General features: G+C 37.7%; 2 protein-coding genes across 5 annotated transcripts; one reads left to right on the top strand and one right to left on the bottom strand.

Annotated features, from left to right (window-relative positions):
• Window positions 1–91: 91 nt before the first annotated feature.
• On the bottom strand, window positions 92–9,249 carry LOC141908137 (DIS3-like exonuclease 2). Of its 2 annotated transcripts, XM_074798006.1 has the most exons (23): window positions 8,880–9,249; window positions 8,677–8,789; window positions 7,653–8,272; window positions 6,529–7,309; window positions 6,336–6,455; window positions 6,038–6,139; window positions 5,533–5,961; window positions 4,966–5,113; window positions 4,375–4,462; window positions 4,191–4,290; window positions 3,889–4,042; window positions 3,669–3,781; window positions 3,356–3,463; window positions 3,210–3,278; window positions 2,941–3,048; window positions 2,333–2,469; window positions 1,924–2,047; window positions 1,696–1,842; window positions 1,114–1,261; window positions 910–1,040; window positions 724–828; window positions 392–541; window positions 92–314 (listed from the first exon to the last, which is right to left on the bottom strand). In XM_074798006.1, exons 1-23 carry the CDS (start codon window positions 8,989–8,991, stop codon window positions 270–272), a joined length of 4,152 nt encoding a protein of 1,383 aa, XP_074654107.1. In that variant the 5' UTR covers window positions 8,992–9,249; the 3' UTR covers window positions 92–269. The 2 variants fall into 2 exon arrangements, with proteins under 2 accessions (XP_074654107.1, XP_074654105.1); XM_074798004.1 differs by having other exon boundaries at window positions 8,677–9,249.
• Window positions 9,250–9,381: 132 nt separating this feature from the next.
• On the top strand, window positions 9,382–14,142 carry LOC141908789 (protein RER1-like). Of its 3 annotated transcripts, none has more exons than XM_074798995.1 (8): window positions 9,382–9,520; window positions 9,933–10,034; window positions 10,125–10,229; window positions 10,633–10,732; window positions 10,879–10,960; window positions 11,246–11,381; window positions 11,571–11,640; window positions 13,977–14,142. In XM_074798995.1, exons 2-8 carry the CDS (start codon window positions 9,954–9,956, stop codon window positions 14,012–14,014), a joined length of 612 nt encoding a protein of 203 aa, XP_074655096.1. In that variant the 5' UTR covers window positions 9,382–9,520; window positions 9,933–9,953; the 3' UTR covers window positions 14,015–14,142. The 3 variants fall into 3 exon arrangements, with proteins under 3 accessions (XP_074655096.1, XP_074655095.1, XP_074655097.1); XM_074798994.1 differs by lacking the exon at window positions 13,977–14,142 and adding an exon at window positions 12,657–13,608; XM_074798996.1 differs by lacking the exon at window positions 13,977–14,142 and having other exon boundaries at window positions 11,571–13,608.
• The last annotated feature ends 7,204 nt before the right edge of the window (window positions 14,143–21,346 follow it).

Below are 21,346 nucleotides of genomic sequence, written 5' to 3'. Positions count from 1 at the left end.
TCAGACATTAAACTTGTATCAGCTGACTTTCAAAACTGGTCATCACACTTCACATGTGTTCAGTATTTAACCTGAGACACAAGAAATTAAACATTTTATCGGCACACTTTTAAAAAGTATTCGTCCACATTCGGACTAAAAATGCTAATGGCTAGAAGGGGTGGTTGATACCTGCATGGATAAATGAATGATTTTAAAAATGATATCACATAAATCAATAAGGGAGGAGTACTCTTGACATAAATCTCTGTGAATTACGCAATCCAACTTCAACTAATGCTGGAATTCATATTCGGTGGTGGTTTAATTGTAGCCTGAAATGAGAAAGTACATCTTGCACCGAATGCGAGAACTAGAGACACAATTTGATTAATAATAGAAGAATACATACATTCCATCTCAGCGGCTCCTTAGCCGACTGCAGAATACATTCCACTTTATCGAACAGCGTCACAGTCTGTATTTGTCCGTTTGGCCATGTAAGGGTTAACGTTGGTTGTTTTAATTTCTTAGCGAAACTGAATTCTTTCAGTTGCAATTGCTACAAAAACAATAGATAAACCGATCATTTGAAATAATCCCTCTGAAGAGGTTGGCTCCAATGCAACACGTGTTTTCAATAATATTGCCAGTTTTGATGAACGTATAAATGAAATTATCATTGTTTGGAATATTGCGTAAAACACCTTCTAGAAATACAGGTACATTATACAGTCAACTTACATCACAGTAAACTCGTTTTACAACTCCTAACTTCAACGCGAGCACATCAAACGCCTTGTCTAAAACCTGCATTACCATACCGGTTTCTTCTAACGGACCGCATTCCTGTTTTAACAAGAGATAAATATCGTCAATTCGTAGTTTAATTACAAACCATTAGTTCAACTACGATCGAAGAAAACTTGCTTTGACAAAAACGGCGAAGAATAAATCGGAACTGAGCTCCTGAACGCGTTTCGAATTATTTTTCTTGATGTTACAATTATCGGCGCGTTTTTGAAGTTCTTCTTTGGTGGCGACCGGATCGTCGACTAACCCTACAAAATATGTAAATTTGTCAATTGCTGTAATTAAATTAATGTAAAATAATAATGGGAACAATGTAAATACCGATAGCAGCGGCGAGTTGTCTATGGACGATGATATCGGCGTAACGTCTGATCGGAGATGTAAAGTGCGTATATAACGGAACGTTTAACGCGTAATGGCGAAACTTGGCCTCGTCGTCGACGCATCCACTACTGAAATACTTCGCTAACTACAAAATACAAATTACATCGATAATCGTAACATTAGCTTCATGAAATTGTTAACTAACATATAATCTACATGTAGTAGCCTGCACTTGCCACAAACTGCGGATGAAATATCAATCATGGTCTCTGCCGATCAATCCACATTCCTGGATATAAGGCATTTTCAAGGAATTTTAAAGGAGAAATTAAAAATTTTGATGGTGTAACTGCATCCGTTTCATATCCCAATTACTGTAGACTCCTCCTCAATCCATACTATTTATCTTTGTAAACCAATAATTTGGTGGTTTGAAAATTGAAACAGTTAAAGGCATTCGTTCAAATAAAAGGAGTTTCAAGCAGCTTTAAAAGCGTTTTCCATATTGAAGTTTTAAAGAATCAAGGAGTTGTAGGGACCCTGTCAATAATATTTCATGCGATGATGACAAAATTTTACCTGCATCGGTTTTGAACACATAACGCTGAGAATTTGCATTTTGGCTTTCGAATCCTCATCGTCGTTATCATACGAGTATAAACTCCTCTGTAAAGCACCGGCGCTGCTACCGTCTAACATAAAACCATACTTCGCACATTGCTCAGCCTATAAATAATCAGAACAGTTCTTAGGATACTAGAAAATATAGAATCGATCCTAATTACTACATTTGTAGATGAAACGTACGAGATCAGTTAAAAGTTTTTCCTGTGGTTCCGGATGTCGACGAAGAAATGCTAATTCGGGGAAACAGTCATGTATTTTGTGCGCGACGGCCATATTCGCCAATAACATAAACTCTTCTATCAATCTACAATACAATACCAAAGATGGACATTCATTATCTTAGTTAGAAAATATCAGAACGGTCGAACAATTTTTTCAAGATGCAGGGTATCCTCGCCTGTAACAAGGCAGGGAATTTAACCTGATAGCATAGCTTGACTCGGCCATGGCACGGAACCCTGTCACACTAGACCTACTGCATGGAATTATTTTCTAATTTTCTATCTTATCTCTCCAAACCATCACTCGGATTTCACTTCACCTCACATTATATTATCAGTTCCAGTTATGCGAGGTTTACTGTAAATACCTGTTTGAATCTTTTTGTTGATAGACGAAGTAACCGTTTGGAAGACCCGACTCACGATCTAAATTAAACTGAAGTTTCACTTGATCCATACGTAGAGCACCGTTGTCAAATCTTTGCTTTCGTAAATTCTTTGCGATCTAACGATGAATGAACGTTAAAGTTTACCGAAATTTGAAGATCATCAACCTTTATCAACTTATTCTTATCATTATTTTAATTATACAGTCAACCCCCGATATACCGCCCACATGTGTGCAGAACGATATAGGGAGTATGGTGGTACATCTGGGTGTTTTACTATGTATTTGTGTTAGAGATGTTCATTAAGCAAACCTGGCTGTAAGCGGGGGTGGGGGTAAATAGGAAGGCAGTATATCGGGGGTTGGCTGTAATTCATTATTCATATTATCATTTTTCATTATCATTACTGATTTGATTTAAGTATTCCGTTGCACTCTCCAGATTATGCACATGTACTGTGTCCCATCAATTTAATTCCTTTGCAAAATCAATAATGAAAATAACAAATTTGTAAAATTCATAAAAGATGAAAACAAATATTATCATTATTATCATATCATATTTCAGTAGTAGACAGTAATACTTACCCGATCAAAAATAAGGACTCGTGATTTTATGTCATCAATGCTGAAACCATCGGATATGGGGGGAAGTTCCTCGGTCGACCAAACCTTATCAGGGTATTCCAAGAATCCCTGAAAGTATGCACAGGTTTCGGGTTCTGAAAAAGTGACTTCAAAGTTCACTAAATCCAATTCGAAATCCATATTTCTGCGAGGGACATGAAGGTCAGTTGCCCAGTCGAGACTAATCACATGTTACATGTACACTGGTTAATAGTTCCTTCCTGTCCTACCTGAGCGTGGTCATAGCTGAGTTTGACACAAGAACGAATTACAGATCTTCCAAACCATTCATCCAATATCTGTAATCAATAATATTAGAATCATAATCATTGATGAAACACTCAATGAATTCAAATTGATTTTTTCTAGTACTGACCTCTCCTTCATCGGTCATTTTCCAGATGACCGAAAATGTCAGACGATCTTCATCCGGATTTAAACTGCACAATTGCTCACACAGTAACCGCGGCAACATAGGTATAACCTACAACAATTAAAATCCTTATTCAAATTTGAAAGTGAAATTTTTACTGTTTTTCCTGTCATTGATTTTCTCGAATTTTTCAAACATTTTTAATGATTTTACCGAATTTTCACATTCTTTCAAAATCAATGCGATGAAAAATTTCGATATTAGTCCAGTGTGCAAAATACAGGATTACATATTCACGATGTGTGATGACACTGACCTTTTGAATTAGATAAACACTTGTTGCTCGGTTACTAGCGACGCGATCGAGTTCAGTCAATTCATTCACGAAGAAACTGACGTCTGCTATGTGAACTCCGATTTCATAAACACCTGTTTATAAACAATAACAATCCTTTTTTTTTACAAAATAATCCGGACTTTTCCCTGATTTCCAGGTAAGCAGCGCCCCCTGTCCAAATAAACAACAGTGAACGTACCATCACTAACACATTCACATGATAAAGCATCGTCGAGATCGCGAGCAGTTGCAGGATCAATCGTGAATACACAGTTTTTCCGTAGATCTTTGCGCGATTCGAACTCGTTGTTGGGTATTTTCCACGGTAGGTTTTTCGGTAGACAGTCCGTTGCCTGAAGAGATAACGTCATTACAGAATAGCTGTCAGTAAAAGTCCTTTTATAATGCCACGGTTGGAACCAATGAAAAACGTGGCGTTACAAAGAATATTTCCATTGATTTTGATAATTTCTCTATTGAGTTCAATAGAGCAAATCTCACCTCGTCGGAGAATTCAGAAAAATCGACGTCGTAAGACATGAGAATAGCTTCAGTTTCCGGTTCAATTTCTCCAGCCTGACCCAAACTTTTCATCAATTGCCTAAGAAGAGAAGAATTTCATTAAATCAACAACAATTTTACAGAATTTCTAGTGGATAGATTTAGTCGGCATTACTGTTTTTACCCGTTAGCAAAATTCGTGTTTTCTTCCCAGTTCAAGACGCGAGCAATAAATAAAGTATTAGCGAAATCGTCAGGTCGCTCAGCAAACCCTAAAACATATTGGAAAAAACATGTTCTACTAAGTTCAAGAAGTTCAGAACAATCAGTTTCAATAGCATTACAAGGGAATAGAAGGTTTTCCAAATGATTTTTAATTAGTAAAATTCACTGGCTTTAGTAGTTTACGGAGTTAACCCATACTCAAGAAGGCAGAGTCTACTGTAGCTAAAATCTGCCAGTGATCCATAGAAAAAATACTTCAATGACAACTGGCAGGGTTCCTTCAGATAAGCGAATAATTAAAAATTCCCTGACATTTCCCTGACCATTGACCAAATATTTCCTGATCAGATTATAAGATATCATCAGTGGGGGCTGTTTCTTATCAAGAGGTTCCTTGTGCCACTCGTCACTAGAAATCGAACAACAAGACAACAAAAAGTCAAATTCTATGACTTTTTTCTCTGCACGGAAAAATGAATTTAGGAATTCCCTGATTTTTCGTGATCATTAAGAACCTTGCACCAAGGAGGGTTCGAAACAGAAATCATACCTTCAGGACACTGAGACATAGGAATCTTCATACGAGGCATTCGATAATCTATCGGTGAAAACAACGCGACTGATTTGTTTTTATCGGCCATCAGTTTCAGGTATCCGGACGTCGCACGAGAATGAACTTTCTCAAGTATGTAAACAACCTACGAGAAACGCAGCAGAACATTATAACAGTCATTAATGTAGGAGTCGGACTGTGGAAGTCTTAAGTCAGCACTTTGTCTTGAATCAAATGACATTGTTTCCGGTATTTTTCTCAATCAACGATTAAGTGATGAAATAAGAAAATGCATTTGCAATCAAAATTTAAAACTTATTCTGAAAGAAATCGCCAGTTTAAATTTTGATCAAGCAGTAAAGCGAAAGACCTAATAGACTGCGATAAAATTGTCCGATGAATTTTATTATGATCACAGCGAGTCCATAAAGTATGTATTTTTCAGCACTTTTGGGATCGAAGTTAGCACTAATCAGGGTCCATCCTAAATTTTTCAAAAGCACTTTATTGAAATTTAGTCAGACTCGCTACGAACCCTGATAGAAGAGAAAAATTTGCACAAACCTTTCCAGTTCTTTGTAGATATTTATCCGATTTTGTCTGATCTGCGAATAATTTCTGAACGACTGGACTCGCCGATTTCAGATGTTTCAGCGGAGTGTACGAGAATCGCGAATCACGATTTTTGCGAGGAGTTTTTTTCATCGGAGATTCATCAATTTTATTTGATTCATCGGTAACTAATTTCACCGAATCTCCTTCGCCGTTCTGCACCGGTTTAGGCTCACTTCCCAGTGGCTGTGTCGGATGAATTTCTAAGGCTTTCAACGATCGCGTCACGTCACCGAGGGGATCGGCCTCGGTGACGCCGTCATCTGTTGCCATTTCGACTATGATTTCATCTGCTTCGACGACGACATCATCTTCTTTTTGTTCGATATCCTCAACAACAGTTTCTTTCTCTTCGAAGTTGATGAGATCATCCATCAAAACCTGGCACGATAAACGCAAGTAAATTATGAGAACAGAAAACCCACCTTACCAGGACGGAAAATTGTAAAATACTAACCTTCCACTCGTATCTAGGATTCAGTAAAACGGCTACAACATCGCCCTCTAGTGATCGGTTCCTGTCACGCGTACCACGGATGTAGATATCTGATTTACCGTCCTATAAAATGAAGATCGTATTAATTGTTTTCATTCAAACCATCACGAATCACTGATCTAAAGCCAAGACTCAGTTCGCATAAGATTCAACTCTCGGCTGAATTGGCAACTCGACCTCGCGATGTGACATGAGTGTTCTTAGGACCGAATCACCGACCTTAGTACGATCCGAGTTAGGCTTTAGTTTTATAACCTACCGGATGTGGAATATAGGCGTCCTCGTAGTTTTTCGGGTTAATTCGAATTGTGCCTTTTACGATAGTGCCTCTTTTCAACCCTTCAGATACAATCTCAACCGGCAAATGAGCCTCATACGACTAAAACATTAATAGATGACCATGTATTTTCTATGCAGTGTTCAGTGATTTGGACAGGAATTTTAATACGTACCTTGCTGCTTTTGTTTTGTTTAGACCTATTGTTTTTACGCTTTCCACTAGATTTACCAGGTCCATTATCGATATCACTCCGAGGTGTTTGAGGAGATGGCATCACATTTTTAGACTCTGCTGTTGACTTTCTCTGATTACTACCACCAGGTTGAGGAGTCTTTCCTCCTTGTGAATTACCCCTAGATTGAGGAGTCTGTCCTCCTTGTGAACTGCCGCCAGATTTAGGAGTCTTTCCTCCTTGTGAATTACCCCTAGATTTAGGAGCCTGTCCTCCTTGTGAACTGCCGCCAGATTTAGGAGTCTGTCCTCCTTGTGAACTGCCGCCTGATGTAGGAGTCTCTCCTCCTTGTGAACTGCCGCCTGATGTAGGAGTCTCTCCTCCTTGTGAACTTGTGGATGACTTTTGCTGTTTTGACTTTCGTTTATTTGATTTTGACGATGATTTTGGCTTCTGCACATTTTGAGTGGCTGATGAACATTCAGAATCGGGTAATCTATACCAACCTTTAGGTGGATTAGGTGCAGGTGATTCAGAGTTCATTGTAACAGAGCCTGTGTCTCTATGTATGAATGCATTTTCGTAGTAAGTAAATCCTTTGTCTTTCTCATAAACCATCGTAGGTACAACAACTTTAGGAGATTGTGGATGAGAATTTGCAGTTTTCTGTTTACCAGTAGCTCTTGGAGATTGTGATACCGGATTTGGATTTTGTTGTTTAGATCGTGGAGATGGTGCGTTATTGCCTTTAACCGTAGAATCACTGGAGGAAGACTCATTCCTATAAAAAAACGAAATACATCTTGTTTTACGAATGAAAGATCTACATAAGGAACAATGAAATTGCAACCATTTTAGTAACAATTTCACTGCAATGTTCTTACGGTTAGGGTATTCAACATTCTCTGACATTTCCCTGGCCATTTCCTGATTAAATCATAAGATATCCTCAGTGGGAGCTGTTTCTTATCAAGAGGTTCATTGCGTCACTCATCATCACCAACAACAAGAAACCAACAATAGATTCCCTGACTTTCATCTGATTTTCAAGAAGAGTCCCAATACCCTGACTTTTCCTTATCAGAAAGAACCCTAAATTCGAAATGGGAAAAATTGACATCTACCTTGTGCGATATTTATCTTTACTACATGACGGTTGATCGAAGCGTTGAGCTCGCTGGTTTTTCATCACTAGCGCCGTGTAACACCCAACGTTCCCACCAGGCGACTGCTGTTCTTTCGCTGATCTCGCACCTTTCAGTGGAAATAATGAAAACCCCGGTTGATTGGCGTCTTTCGACCAGCTTTCATCCCTCTTGCCGTCTTTAGCCTTCTTACCACCTCGATTACCACGTCTTGTCTTCTTATCCGACTTATCATCCAAATCATCTTTACTGACCGATATTTGATCACCGTATGTCTGCTTACCGGCTGTCGACATTTCGAAACTCGTAGTGCTTTTACTTTTTTCTTTTTTTTGATGAATTTTTCGCACGTCAACAGAACTCGGAGAAGCAATATTGGCCGGTCGATCGCCGCAGTAGTTCGAGGTTTTTTCGAGGTCCCCTTTCGATTTCTCCGGAGAAAGGTTCTGAATTATGCGTTCCACTTTCGGACACGTTTCACCGCCCTTCACTTTCTTGTTAAATACGGTCACGACAATATTATCTAAAGCTGGTTTTTCGACGCGTTTAGCAGCAGCAGCAGCAGCGGAGCCATCATCTTCAACATCTCCATCCACAACCTGAAAAGGATTATTCAGAAATTCACCAAAAGCAGTGAATTAACATGTTCACTGCTTGTCTAGTATCTAGACGCTGTTCCATAGGGGACACATACATCATTTAACCGCAAAAAACCATGCCAATAATTTACCGAATGCCGTTTTTTCTTTGAATGAATACCATATTTTTGAGGAAATTGAAGTAAATTCGTGGCAACATGTTAGAACCTGTCAAAAATCAGCAATTGGCATTCAAAAATTGCTTCCGAGCCCGGATATTCACACTTGTCACTGGAATGACTCACTTTCCTGCCTGGCAATGTGAACAAAGTCTTATTCATTCTCAATGCTCAAATAATAAGATTACTCTTAGTAGCACACAGGAATTTAAACCTTTGAATAGGTAGGCCCTATCACTCACTTACCACTGCTAGTTGCTCAGTTTTAGATCTTCTATTTCTAGTTCTGCGATTCTGTTTCTTGGGTTTTACTTTATCGGCTGTAACCTCAACAAATTCTTCTTTCAGTTCAGAGCAACCTGGTAAAGTAGATTCTGGTAGAGTATTTGGGACAATAGTCATCAATTTTTCGGTATACTCTGGGTCTGCTGGTTCTTCAAGAGTGCAACCTGTGACAGAACATTCTGGTACAGCAGTAGTAGATCCAGTTGCAGTCAATTCATCATCTTGTTCTGTTGATGATGCTGGTAACTCCTCATTTCCAGGAGTACAACTAGCCATTTTTGGCAGTGAAGTGCAATTATTAACTAATAGCAATATAGCTAATTTGAATTTGCTAAGTAATACAAAATACTTTTTGAGGGTCCGGTGAATTAATTATGACAACACACACAAGCTTTAACCCGGTCAATAAACTACAATATTTATGGCCCAATATTATCATAACTATATCCACTAATGATGATTGTGGTTGGTTGTGGTGAAATATTGTTTAATTGATTGATTGATAAATGAATCTTTTTCGACGACTCGATTACGGCTCCATAATCCAGCGTCAATTAAATTTTATTTCATTGGTTGAATTGATTTGATTCGTCGTCTTCTGACTACGATCGAATGTCGACCCGATGGAGCGGGTGGCTCCGTCGCGATTATTGAGGATCTAGCGACTACGATCTAGGGTTGACCAGCCCGACACCGGAAACGAGTTGACGTGGAACCGAGCTTTGAGAATTAATTAATGACGTGAGAGATAGTTGATTAATTAGCAGCCGTGGTTTGTAAGGGTCAGATTAAGCGCATCAATCAGGTAATGAGGATGGTGGCTAGGGTTACTGCAATTATTATCCATTTCTCTGTTGAGGAAATATGACAACAAAGCCGTTTTGTCACTGGCCGGCAGTAAAATTTTACTTCCGGGTTTCCTTAGTTTTACTTTTACTTTTTCGATGTTACTCTCTGTGCCCGGGAATCGGGATCCTGTCGTTGCAAAAACAGTTAAACGGGACGACAGAATTTGAATTGTTCTAAGCTAGAAAGTTATACTTGTTGGTAAAATTGTAATTGGAGTAGGCTTGGTTTATTGTATAGAAACTGTTTTCAAGTATTATTTGTCTTGTGTCAATTTGACGTAGATTAGAAGGAGGATGGTTGTCTGTTTTCAGTAAGGCTATGAATCGTCTGCAGTTCTGAACCGTTATAATCTGTAGTTATGATTGTAGGTATTCATTAGTTGGTGAAAGATGTCGGATACATTACCGGGTGATTCACAATCATCCAATCAACCGGGTGCGATATCACGAGCCTACCGTCGTTACTGGGAGGTATGTTACAAATTATCAACCATATTGAGCTTACAGAGAATCTGTTATCGCTGCCTGATGGCTATTTTTAGCTCATTCTTTCTCTTTTAGATACATCAATATTATTTAGATAAATCAACACCGTACACAATCGGCCGATGGGGTGGAACAGCTGCTCTACTAATACTCTATTTCCTTAGAGTATTTTTTCTACAGGTCAGTTGCAAATCAATATTTTGATTTACATGTCAAATGAGATTGACTGTGGCAAGCGAGGACCCCCCTCAGGTGGCGCTAGTTTGCCTGAGGACAACGATGCCAGATTGCCACAGTCGAATAAAGAGTCCTCGTTGGAAATGAATTTTGATCTTAAGTGGTCCTTTTTCATCGCTTGCCAGGGTTTGATTGCCTCACGCCAATACACACTGGCTGCAGTTCCTTCATTGGTTTATTACATCGTCCAAGACTTTTTGGTTCCCTCTCAACTGCAGCCAGGGTTTGGGTTGACATGAGGCAATCAAACCCTGGCAAGCGAGGATGCCTTTTGGTGTGCATGTCATCTGGCTGGATAGCTGGCCTAAATCTATCAATCTTAACTGCATTGTAATTGTTTTCGTAGGGCTGGTATATTGTGACGTACGCTCTCGGTATTTACGAACTGAATTTGTTTATAGCCTTCCTAACACCTAAGATAGATCCTGCGATGCATGACGAAATAGGTCAGTTAAATACCATTCGACACAGGAAAATTGTGGACTTATATTGGCCAATTTTCAGATTTACAGCGGTCTGACTTTGGCGAGTTAGTTTTACTGTAACTTGAATTCGCTTTGTAAACAGTAAATTTATTTCATTTCAACTCCAGATGAAGACGGTCCTTCTTTACCGACGAAATCGAACGAAGAATTTAGGCCATTCATGAGACGTTTACCCGAATTCAAATTCTGGTAAGTTTTTCATCCGTTGTAGTAGTCCGGTAGTTCATGGTTTTCCAGATAAGATGGTAATCATTTAGTTATGAGATTGATGGGAAGAATGGATGTCTGCGCTTAAAAGAATGTGGAAAAATCATTAGAAAATATTTGAATAATTCAAGAAAAGTAAAAACGTTTTGATTCTCTTTTTATGCCACATGCTGTTAGGTTATTGTATCTTGATGCGAAAAAATGTGAAAATATTATGTGTGAAATCCTGGTATTTAGAAGTTATTTTTCTTATGAACAATTTTTCAGGTATTCATCAACTAAAGCTGTTGTATTAGCGATGTTTTGTACGTGTTTCGACGCTCTCAATGTTCCGGTGTTCTGGCCAATTCTTGTCATGTATTTCTTCATTCTTTTTACGATTACAATGAAACGCCAAATCAGGGTGAGTCGAATAATAAATTTGATATTGTCTGGTTTGTGACCGCAATGTAAAAATCGCCCAAGTTACGATCCCCTTAGGTAATATCCCCTAAGGAGCAAACAAATTAAAACGATTTAAGCTGCTTTCAATGATGATGTAGTTAGTCGAAATTACTATATTCTAATAGTGCGTTTCTTTTTCCATTTTCAGCATATGATCAAATATAGATATCTACCTTTTAGCCACGGCAAGACTAAATACAAGGGTAAAGAAGACACCGGTAAGGTGACAGCTCATTAAGAGTGTGAATGAATATTCATTGTATTCGTAGTTGTTACTGAAAAAGTGAATGTGGATGTGGGCCGCCCTTCTCGTGAATTTGCCATAGCGATAATAAAAGGATTTAATTCTCGGTTGAAAACACTGTACTCCGATGAGGTGCTTCGTTAGTGCTGTTCTCGTGCGGTAATTCATCGTACACTTTTCATGATAGAAATAGAAGAAAATATCCGGACAAAAACCTCATTGAGGTCTTTAGTTCGGAAAGATTTCGCCGTCAGAGAAATAAGTGACCAGTTCTCTAGTTATTTATAGATGTTAATTGTACTCGATTGAGGGGTTCCCACAAACTCACCAACTAGACAACTTATATAGAATAATCTCTATGGGTGGCATCAATGAGAAACCAAACGGTATACGTGCAAACTATTTGAATTGCCGAGTGGATCCAATATTTTTTTTTGTAAATACGGTATATAACGGAATGTAGTGGATTTTTCAAACGCGATATCGAACTCAGACACTGATTTGAGGAGTTACATCTTCTGACTCCACGACCAAATCCAATATTTATACAATCACTCAGACACACTTAAGATATTTATTGGTGATATTGTTGTTGTCACTGAATCTCGGGATGACCACGATTCTGGAAAATATATGGAACTGATTTCTCTTAGGGTAGACGCAAGGAATTTGGTAAAATTTATCAAAAAAAACAGGGAGGGAATGTTTTTGAAATTTATTATTTGGATGGGGTGAATCGTAACAACTGTCCAGTCTTTCTAATGGCTGTTCATCGGTATGGATTGTGGTCACCCTGAATTTTCACATTGTTGTTCATGGTTGCTTTTTATTTCCACGCGTCCAATTTTTTCCTCGTCGCAATTTCAAAATAAGATTGTGATATATCTATTTACATGTACCGATAGATTATTATCTTTGTATATTCAAAGTCAGTTCGGTGAAATAAAAAAAGAACAAACTTAACGCAACGTATTCTTATTTCTGTTCCAGAAGAAATGGAACAAATTGCTCTCAATCCGCCGCCTGTCCTCAATCAGTTAGCTGATTCCTGAAATACTGTCGCATGAAAAACGTTTTTCTTTCCGATTCTTTTCTCATCTTTATTCCATTTTCGATGTCATTTTGTGTTGGAAATATTAGTAATCATGAACAACGATTGAATGGTATTTTCTGTGAAAAGTCGGGAGTTTGAGTCGGGTGAAAATGAATACAGTTTTAGTTCATTTATTATGATTAAGTCATTATACATTTGTAATAAAGTTTGAATATGTAATTCATGTTAAACTTTATATAGAGTAATGATTATTTCAGGGTATAACCGAGGTCATGGCCTAGTATTACGTTTATCTACGTCCAAATTACAAAGTATGATTTGATTATATGTCGACAGCTTAATCAGATCAAATTTTGCCGCAAAATCTGGCGTCAGCAGCGCTTCATTGTCGAAATTTATTTTAACACGTTACTGTCATATTAGGTGTTGAATTTTCCCAATTTTGCTCTGCGTCAATAAGGAATGAAACTTGACAAATGAATAAGAAAATAGGTAAAATAGGGGCCTAGTTGTTTATATGAGTGGAGAAGTGGGAAGAGTAAGACTAGTTTGGTTGATTATTAGAACGTCGTTCGTAGAAAGATATGATTTTACTACTTGGCATGATTTGTATGGAATGATATTAGCTGCTGAACTGATTTAGTCTCGCTGAAATATTTTTGCTAATATTATGTAGTTTGCGCACAGTTCCCGAACTTCACATATGTTTTAAATATCTTTCGACATCATAAACAATGTTATTCCTTCGTAATTGTTCTTATTTTCGTCGATTCATATCGTAAAATGAATCGGTCGCACTTCTGGATCAGTTTTATTCGCTGTTTAACAAACATACAATGTGTATAGACTATTTCTTCTGTAAATAAAAGAATTTCTATGACATGAAAATATGGAAAAATAATAGTTTTCGTTACTATTGAATATGTTGTATCTCTCCAACAGCGCATTATTGATTACCTTTTATATAATGTAATTATGGAGGAAGTTTTCAACATTTGCTCCCGACGATTTCAATGTTTAGTCGTGCTAATATTTCCAAGTCTTCTGAGATAAATCGCAAAGTCACAATACCTAACCATTGATGAAACACCACTCTTGAGTCCGTGTCGTTGTAAAGATGATATAAAATCCCACACTAAGCGGACATTGTGGCATATTATGTTAGAGACCTCTGGTAGTTTGAATGAACCCGTATCAATAATGCGCTGTGTTCTCTTTTTCTGGATTTTCACGCAAGGTTTTAATTGTTTTTATAGGGTCGACACCGGCATTCGGAAATACGGTTCACTTATGATTCTCCACGTTCTTCCTCAACCCAACGAAATCCGGGATTAAACGAATTTATACATAAATCGATTAAAACATATATAGTTATCTTCAAATATAAAGAATTATATAATTATTATTTATTGATACATGTATATCGAAATGCATCAATCAAAATTTCTACCTAAAATAAGATTTAAATGTTCTCTTGGTTTTTTTTTTGGTTGTGGGTCGGGAATTTCTGAGGTACAACAGGAATAGTTTGGTCGTCTCTTTTTATGTCATTCATCATTTTCAAATCGACTCGCTACTCAAACCTAGAATCTTCACTGTTTGTCGACTGAAGTTATGCCTCGAGCGTGGAACGAGTAATGGACCTCTGGAATCAAGACGCATTGGAACTGTGGGATAGAAAAACGTTATCTTTGGAAGTTCACAATACATACGACACATACAATGAATTTAACACTTAATAGATGGACAAATGTTTAATCTCCCAGGATAAAATACATTTTCTCAGTGACGCTTCATAAAAAAGATTCAAACATGAATTCGTTGGTTAAAAATCTTCTGCAGTTGTCTATGGTCGTGCACACCACGAGGAGGATGTCTGCAGTCTGCACACCAAGAGAAGATGGGTGTGTTCGTCTGCCGGCGGGGAAAGTACTATCCTTAAATCGTGATAAACTATCACCATATTGAAAACCCTTACACATCCATATCTTTCATGAAATACACATGTATAAGAAACAAACATCAAATAGGCTGAAGCCGTTAATTTTTCGGTTGAATGCATCGAAATGGAAAGTACCTGATGTATAGCGGTCACTTGAACACGTTTTACCTGTTCTGATGGTAACTATATAAAAGGTAAGTTTTTCCACGACGGGTAAGAGTGATAAACATCTATACGACGAGGATGAGAAACATTGTTGTTATTACTGTTTTAGTCTGTCTCGGTGAGTTAAACCAGTTGATATCTAAGTTAATTGATTAAACTGCATGATTTCAAATAGTTATCATTCCGTATATTTGATTTTTGTATTGAAATGAATATGAATCGGAGCATAAATGTCTATAATTCATTATTTGCGGTCGGCAATAATCTTGTAACAGGGCCATGTGTTTTGATAGAACAAGCGGTCGGATTTTATAAATAATATTTCTCTGCTTATTCAGAAAGGTGTCGTTGTACTCGGTTGAGGTGATCTCAACTTCTCCAGCGACACAACTTACATAGAATATGCGTTTCTAAGTATAAAAATCATTATTTATCAGGTATCGTAACCGGAAGATTATCGAAAATCCTGTCGAAAACGACTGCAACAGCAACAAAATAAGATTATTTTGCACAATTCATTTCTGATCTCGACACCTGTGACGACATAGATAAAAAAATTGATACCGTAATTAGCAACGTAAAGCAAAGTAAACAAATCGTTTAATATCTTGACACTCGGCCGATTCGAATAGGCTACGAAACTCTGCAAAACCCAAATAGGTGCGCCTAACAACAGGAATGAAAATGTCACAACTAAAGTCATTAGAATGACGCCTCTATTCATCATAGAATCTTTCTTTTCTGCTTGTTCGTTTCGACGGCCTGAAAATTTTCGATATCGAAGAATTATCAAAAGCAGTATGTTTGCTATGAGGATAATGATGGCTGGTACGTAGAAAACTGTTAAAGAAAAGACTAATTTTATTCTCGCGTTCAAATGATTCATGTTTTTGTAAACGCATTGATTCAGCGGTGCATAAAATCTAACGATGACAAAATATATGAATCCAGAAGGCATGCATCCTAAAGCTACTAATATCGCAATGATCCGAGCCGTTCTAACTCGGTTTAAGCGTCTGGTCAAGAACGGATACGCCACACAGACCAAGCGTTCCACTGATATAACAGCGATAAACCACGAAGACACGTTCTGGAAAACGTGTAGTAGATAATTGAAAGCTATGCACGATGGCGTGTCACGAAATGTTATCAAAATCTCTCGTTGTAAGCATCTTCGTATAAAATTCACCCAAAATAAAAGTCTGGATACGAGAATGACCGAATCGGTTACGGCGATTACAGAGAAATACACCGAATACGTTCGTCTGCGTAACTTCATCTGCATGATAAACAGTGTCATCGAATTTCCCAAAATACCGATGAAAATAACTGTCGGTAAAACTACTAGTGTCAACCAGTACTGCGTTCGCGACATATTCCTAACATCGTAGATAAATGAATTTTCAATTTCTGCCGACCAATAAACTAGCGTATAATGTATTGCCATCTTTCCGATTAGATTATACGTGTAATGAAGTTATGAATGGTAGTTCCATAGAGCAAATTTCTGCGTATATATCACTCCTCTTTATGAAATACAGATATCTAACTGGTATGAAAACTACCGCGACCATTGTGGGGGATTGCAAATTACCTTGATTTCCAATATTATTATGATTATCAATATAAGTACATGTACATAGTGGCTTTAAAGTCAAGGCTTTAGTCGCTTTATTAATGTTTATCAAGAATATAACTTTCTTACCTAAATTATATCTAAATCTACGGTAGCTCAATTTATTTAAGTACTGCCCTTTCATATCCTAGGAAATATATACCTTCTCAGCGTCGATTCATAAAGAGATTTTACACTGGAATTTGTACCCTCTTGGTGAGTTTTCCGAGAGACCGTTTGCTCCATTGTCTACGTTCTCTGTAAACACAAGAATAGCGCGATCTGACAAAAAGCGATCATTCTTAAACTATCGGGAATTTATCCACGGCGAGGAGCATAACCGTCGTAAGCGTGATATAGTTCCGTCAGGTGTGTTTATCGAAAGCTATATTCTGAAAGGAAACGACCATTGATTTAAGGATTCGAACACTGAAATGATTCGAGCCGCTAAATTCAAACAATGATTAATGATAATGTTTATCATGATGTATTTGATTGTTTAACAATCAGATTTTTAAACTAAAATCGAAACTATTTTTCCAAGTATCTTGTGTGGACCTTCACGAGGATTCTTTTTCAGTTTGGAAATAGAACTTGATGAAATAAAAAAAATTGGCAAAACCGTTATTTTTTTTTCGTTGAAATGTAGGATGTGGCATAGCGAAGGAATATTTCCGCCGCACAAATGCTCCTAACGCTATCATTGTTGACCCTGGTGCTGGAATCGAGCCCGTAAAACTAGGTGATCAAGTTAAAATATGGTGCAAGGTCAGTGATGTTGCATCTATAATGATAAAGACCCTCATAATGAATTACATTATCAGGGCGGATCGAGGGGGTGGTTCGGTGGTCTGGACCCTTTCATTCCCATCGAGGTTCCCCTTTTTTTGTCAAGGCAGAGATTATTAAAACTTAGAATCAAATTCAATCCTGTTTCGCTCCCGGCAGGTGTGGTGGGTTTGCAAGGTACACCAAATCAAAAAATCAAGCGAAATCTACCAATCAGATAATAACAGGTTCGATCTCTATTTTAAGATCAAACCTAGCGATGTGACCCAATAATCTTCTAGGAGAGGAAATTTCTGCGTATATATCACTCCTCTTTATGAAATACAGATATCTAACTGGTATGAAAACTACCGCGACCATTGTGGGGGATTGCAAATTACCTTGATTTCCAATATTATTATGATTATCAATATAAGTACATGTACATAGTGGCTTTAAAGTCAAGGCTTTAGTCGCTTTATTAATGTTTATCAAGAATATAACTTTCTTACCTAAATTATATCTAAATCTACGGTAGCTCAATTTATTTAAGTACTGCCCTTTCATATCCTAGGAAATATATACCTTCTCAGCGTCGATTCATAAAGAGATTTTACACTGGAATTTGTACCCTCTTGGTGAGTTTTCCGAGAGACCGTTTGATCCATTGTCTACGTTCTCTGTAAACACAAGAATAGCGCGATCTGACAAAAAGCGATCATTCTTAAACTATCGGGAATTCAACCACGGCGAGTAGCATAACCGTCGTAAGCGTGATATAGTTCCGTCAGGTGTGTTTATCGAAAGCTATATTCTGAAAGGAAACGACCATTGATTTAAGGATTCGAACACTGAAATGATTCGAGCCGCTAAATTCAAACAATGATTAATGATAATGTTTATCATGATGTATTTGATTGTTTAACAATCAGATTTTTAAACTAAAATCGAAATCATTTTTCCAAGTATCTTGTGTGGACCTTCACGAGGATTCTTTTTCAGTTTGGAAATAGAACTTGATGAAATAAAAAAAATTTGCAAAACCGTTATTTTTTTTTCGTTGAAATGTAGGATGTGGCATAGCGAAGGAATATTTCCGCCGCACAAATGCTCCTAACGCTATTATTGTTGACCCTGGTGCTGGAATCGAGCCCGTAAAACTAGGTGATCAGGTTAAAATATGGTGCAAGGTCAGTGATGTTGCATCTATAATGATAAAGACCCTAGCTTAATCTACATAATGAATTACATTATCAGGGCGGATCGAGGGGGTGGTTCGGTGGTCTGGACCCTTTCATTCCCATCGAGGTTCCCCTTTTTTGTCAAGGCAAAGATTATTAAAACTTAGAATCAAAATCAATCCTGTTTCGCTCCCGGCAGGTGTGGTGGGTTTGCAAGGTACACCAAATCTAAAAATCAAACGAAATCTACCAATCAGATAATAACAGGTTCGATCTCTATTTTAAGATGTGACACAATTATCTTCTAGGAGAGGAAATTTTGTCTATTCGGATGAATTTAGAAATATCTAACCCACCCAGACGGCGGAACCCCACCTGAGGTCTTCGGAGTAGCTGCTTTGTTTGAGGGGTGCCCTTAAATTGTCTCTCGCCTTAGAATTTTCCTACATCCGCCCTGATAGTATTTTTCAAGAAATTGGAAAGAATTACGTCTATATCTATACGATGTAGATTTGTGGATATTGTAAAACGATCGTCAGATCACGTGGGTTTTTTAAAATATTTTTCGTAGAAATCGGCAGATCCTAATGCATCGCTTTTACGGCGTATAAACGGAGTATGGTACCCTATATGGAACGGTTCGCATTTAGACGAAGGATACGAATCCGGAAACCGATCTTCAAACTACGACTTTTACGTCGGCGAATATAAAGGGCGATTTCTAATATTTTACATTCACAGTAAGTGTTTCACGTCGTATTGGAGAATTATTCATTCTTACTAATTTCTTGAAATGTATTTTTCTGTTTTTTTATGTTTTAAAAGTTTCTTAAATTCCTAGCCGGTAACTTTTTAATGTGTTTCATGATGGAGGTGTATCGTACGTGGATGTTGGCAGGTACATGTGTAACTATGCTATTGGAAACAGCACCGCTGATGTAATTATCAATGACATCGGTATGTTTTCTGTTACTCGAGAATCTATTCACATTTCTAAAAACGAAGCGAACGAAGAACTAAGTGTGAATTAAAAAGATAGTTAAATAAATTAGGGTAAAGGGGCCAGTTTCTTACAAGCCTCGGCTTTTTATTGTTTTCTACTATCTATTTCTGTCTTATATAATGTGAAATAAATCCTTAATTGCAGACGCTGTTGTCGGGGTTGACTTACAGTCGAAAACAGTTGGCGAGCCGTTCTGGAGAGTCTTGGCAGAAAATGAGACTCTAGTACTGATCAAAAACACGAGAATCAGATGTAAAGTGTCTCAGTTCGCGATGGCGAATTCTCGAAAAAATCTAAGCGTCATGTTGGGTTACACCGACATCTGCGCCAATAGAGGGCACTGTCAAGTATCTTACAACTCAAATCTAACCAGATTCAACAAGTTAGTTCCTTGAGATAGAAATCGCTCTCAGCGATTTGTGGTCAATCCCGACAGAAATGTTGAATTTGTGTTCTTTCGATTAGTTTGATATTAATTTAAATATATATCCATATATTTTTTCTATTTATAAGTTAACATGAAGCTGTATTCATTAGTCATGCTAAGCCTAGTTGTTTGCTGAGTTGGCTACTAACTCTGGTTTTCTAGGTCCTTCATATCTTTTCTGTAGCCAATCGAGTTTCATCGAGGCAATATACGACCAGACGATCATCGTGGATTTGTACGTCACTTGGCTCCCTGGTGACGACGGTCGAAGCTTAGAATGCAAATACGGATCCAAATCCACTGGAATTAGTATCTACACCCTTTCAGGTACCGGTAGACATAATCAACACACCTGCAAAGTATCCCGGATTCGTCCAGTTTTACTTCAGTAATCATAGGCACTGTTGCAAACGTGTGTATTCCATTTAACGAGAAATTTATAGATATGTTTTTGAATATTTTTGTAGAAGCTGATAGGGTTAGACAAACGTTATCCTGCAAACCGACCTATATCAGTATCCATAGTGATCAAACTGAACCGGTGTTTGTCACGTGTTCTTTACGAAGTGTCGACCGCGTAAAAATCGAAATCATCCGCCAAACGTATTCAGCGAACGAAGACATTACAAATAATGTTTCGATGATCACTAAGGTAACTAATGAACGTTATTGGGCCTACTTGGAATCAAATTTATACTTACTTAAACTGTATTGTTAATTGATGATAATCGTTTGACAAAATAACACAGATATTGATACATTTATAAAGATGGATAGAAACACTTGGCACTCCGATAATCCGGAACAGCATACTGTATCATACAGCTAGTAATCGTGTCCTAAGGGATTCCATAACTTTAAAAAATCTGGAAATTCTTCTAACATAATTTGTTTTGCCCACTAGATTAAGGAATTTATGTGTATTGATCATGAATTTAGTAAAAACCTGTATTTTTAGGAGCCCAAGTTAACGATAGACGTAATTAGAATCTGGTCAGGATTAATACGATGCTAATTCTGTAGACAATCTGGAACCATTTTCCCATTTCATTCTGGTTGCGATGGATTTATTTTCAATAAACCTGCCTTTATCATTGTTGCATCTCTGCTATCTTTTTTTCTCGACACGTAGCGAAACGATGCAGCGGACACGATTTACGAGTTGAACCTGAAGGCGGCGCATCATGGTGTTTACCGGTTTTCTGTACAGCGAGCGAATAACGGCGGGTTTCTGGCGCAGACACAGTTTTATCTCAGCCGATACGAAGACGAATTTCATTATAAATTCTGTAAGGGTACACGATATGAAATGTACACACTAGAGTATAAGTGTCGAGCTCCACTGGAGCATGACATCTAGAAAATGTTAAAACATGTATGAAGAAGTATGTATAAACTGAAGGGTAACTGGCATTACCAGACGATGCGTATATATCCTTGAATGATGCAAATGGTGCAGAATATTTCGTGCTAAAATAAATTACGCCTGTTTTCGAATTCAATCATGATGAAAAAATTCCTCAGA

The sequence above is a fragment of the Tubulanus polymorphus genome, chromosome 7 (genome assembly GCF_964204645.1).
Source record: "Tubulanus polymorphus chromosome 7, tnTubPoly1.2, whole genome shotgun sequence".
NCBI lineage: Eukaryota > Metazoa > Nemertea > Palaeonemertea > Tubulaniformes > Tubulanidae > Tubulanus > Tubulanus polymorphus.
Note: the sequence above shows the minus strand (reverse complement) of the source record. Positions and strands in the feature narration are given on the sequence as shown.

What these genes read in the sequence shown, in the direction of transcription:
- LOC141908137 (XM_074798004.1), bottom strand. Translation starts at nt 8,991, where the DNA reads ATGGCTAGTTGTACTCCTGGAAATGAGGAGTTACCAGCATCATCAACA. An exon ending in ATCTACAAAGAACTGGAAAG is followed by an intron (nt 5,114 to 5,532) that starts GTTTGTGCAAAT and finishes CGTTTCTCGTAG; the next exon opens with GTTGTTTACATACTTGAGAA. An exon ending in TTTCTGAATTCTCCGACGAG is followed by an intron (nt 4,043 to 4,190) that starts GTGAGATTTGCT and finishes TTATCTCTTCAG; the next exon opens with GCAACGGACTGTCTACCGAA.
- LOC141908789 (XM_074798994.1), top strand. Translation starts at nt 9,954, where the DNA reads ATGTCGGATACATTACCGGGTGATTCACAATCATCCAATCAACCGGGT. An exon ending in CAATGAAACGCCAAATCAGG is followed by an intron (nt 11,382 to 11,570) that starts GTGAGTCGAATA and finishes TTCCATTTTCAG; the next exon opens with CATATGATCAAATATAGATA. An exon ending in CAAGGGTAAAGAAGACACCG is followed by an intron (nt 11,641 to 12,656) that starts GTAAGGTGACAG and finishes TTTCTGTTCCAG; the next exon opens with AAGAAATGGAACAAATTGCT.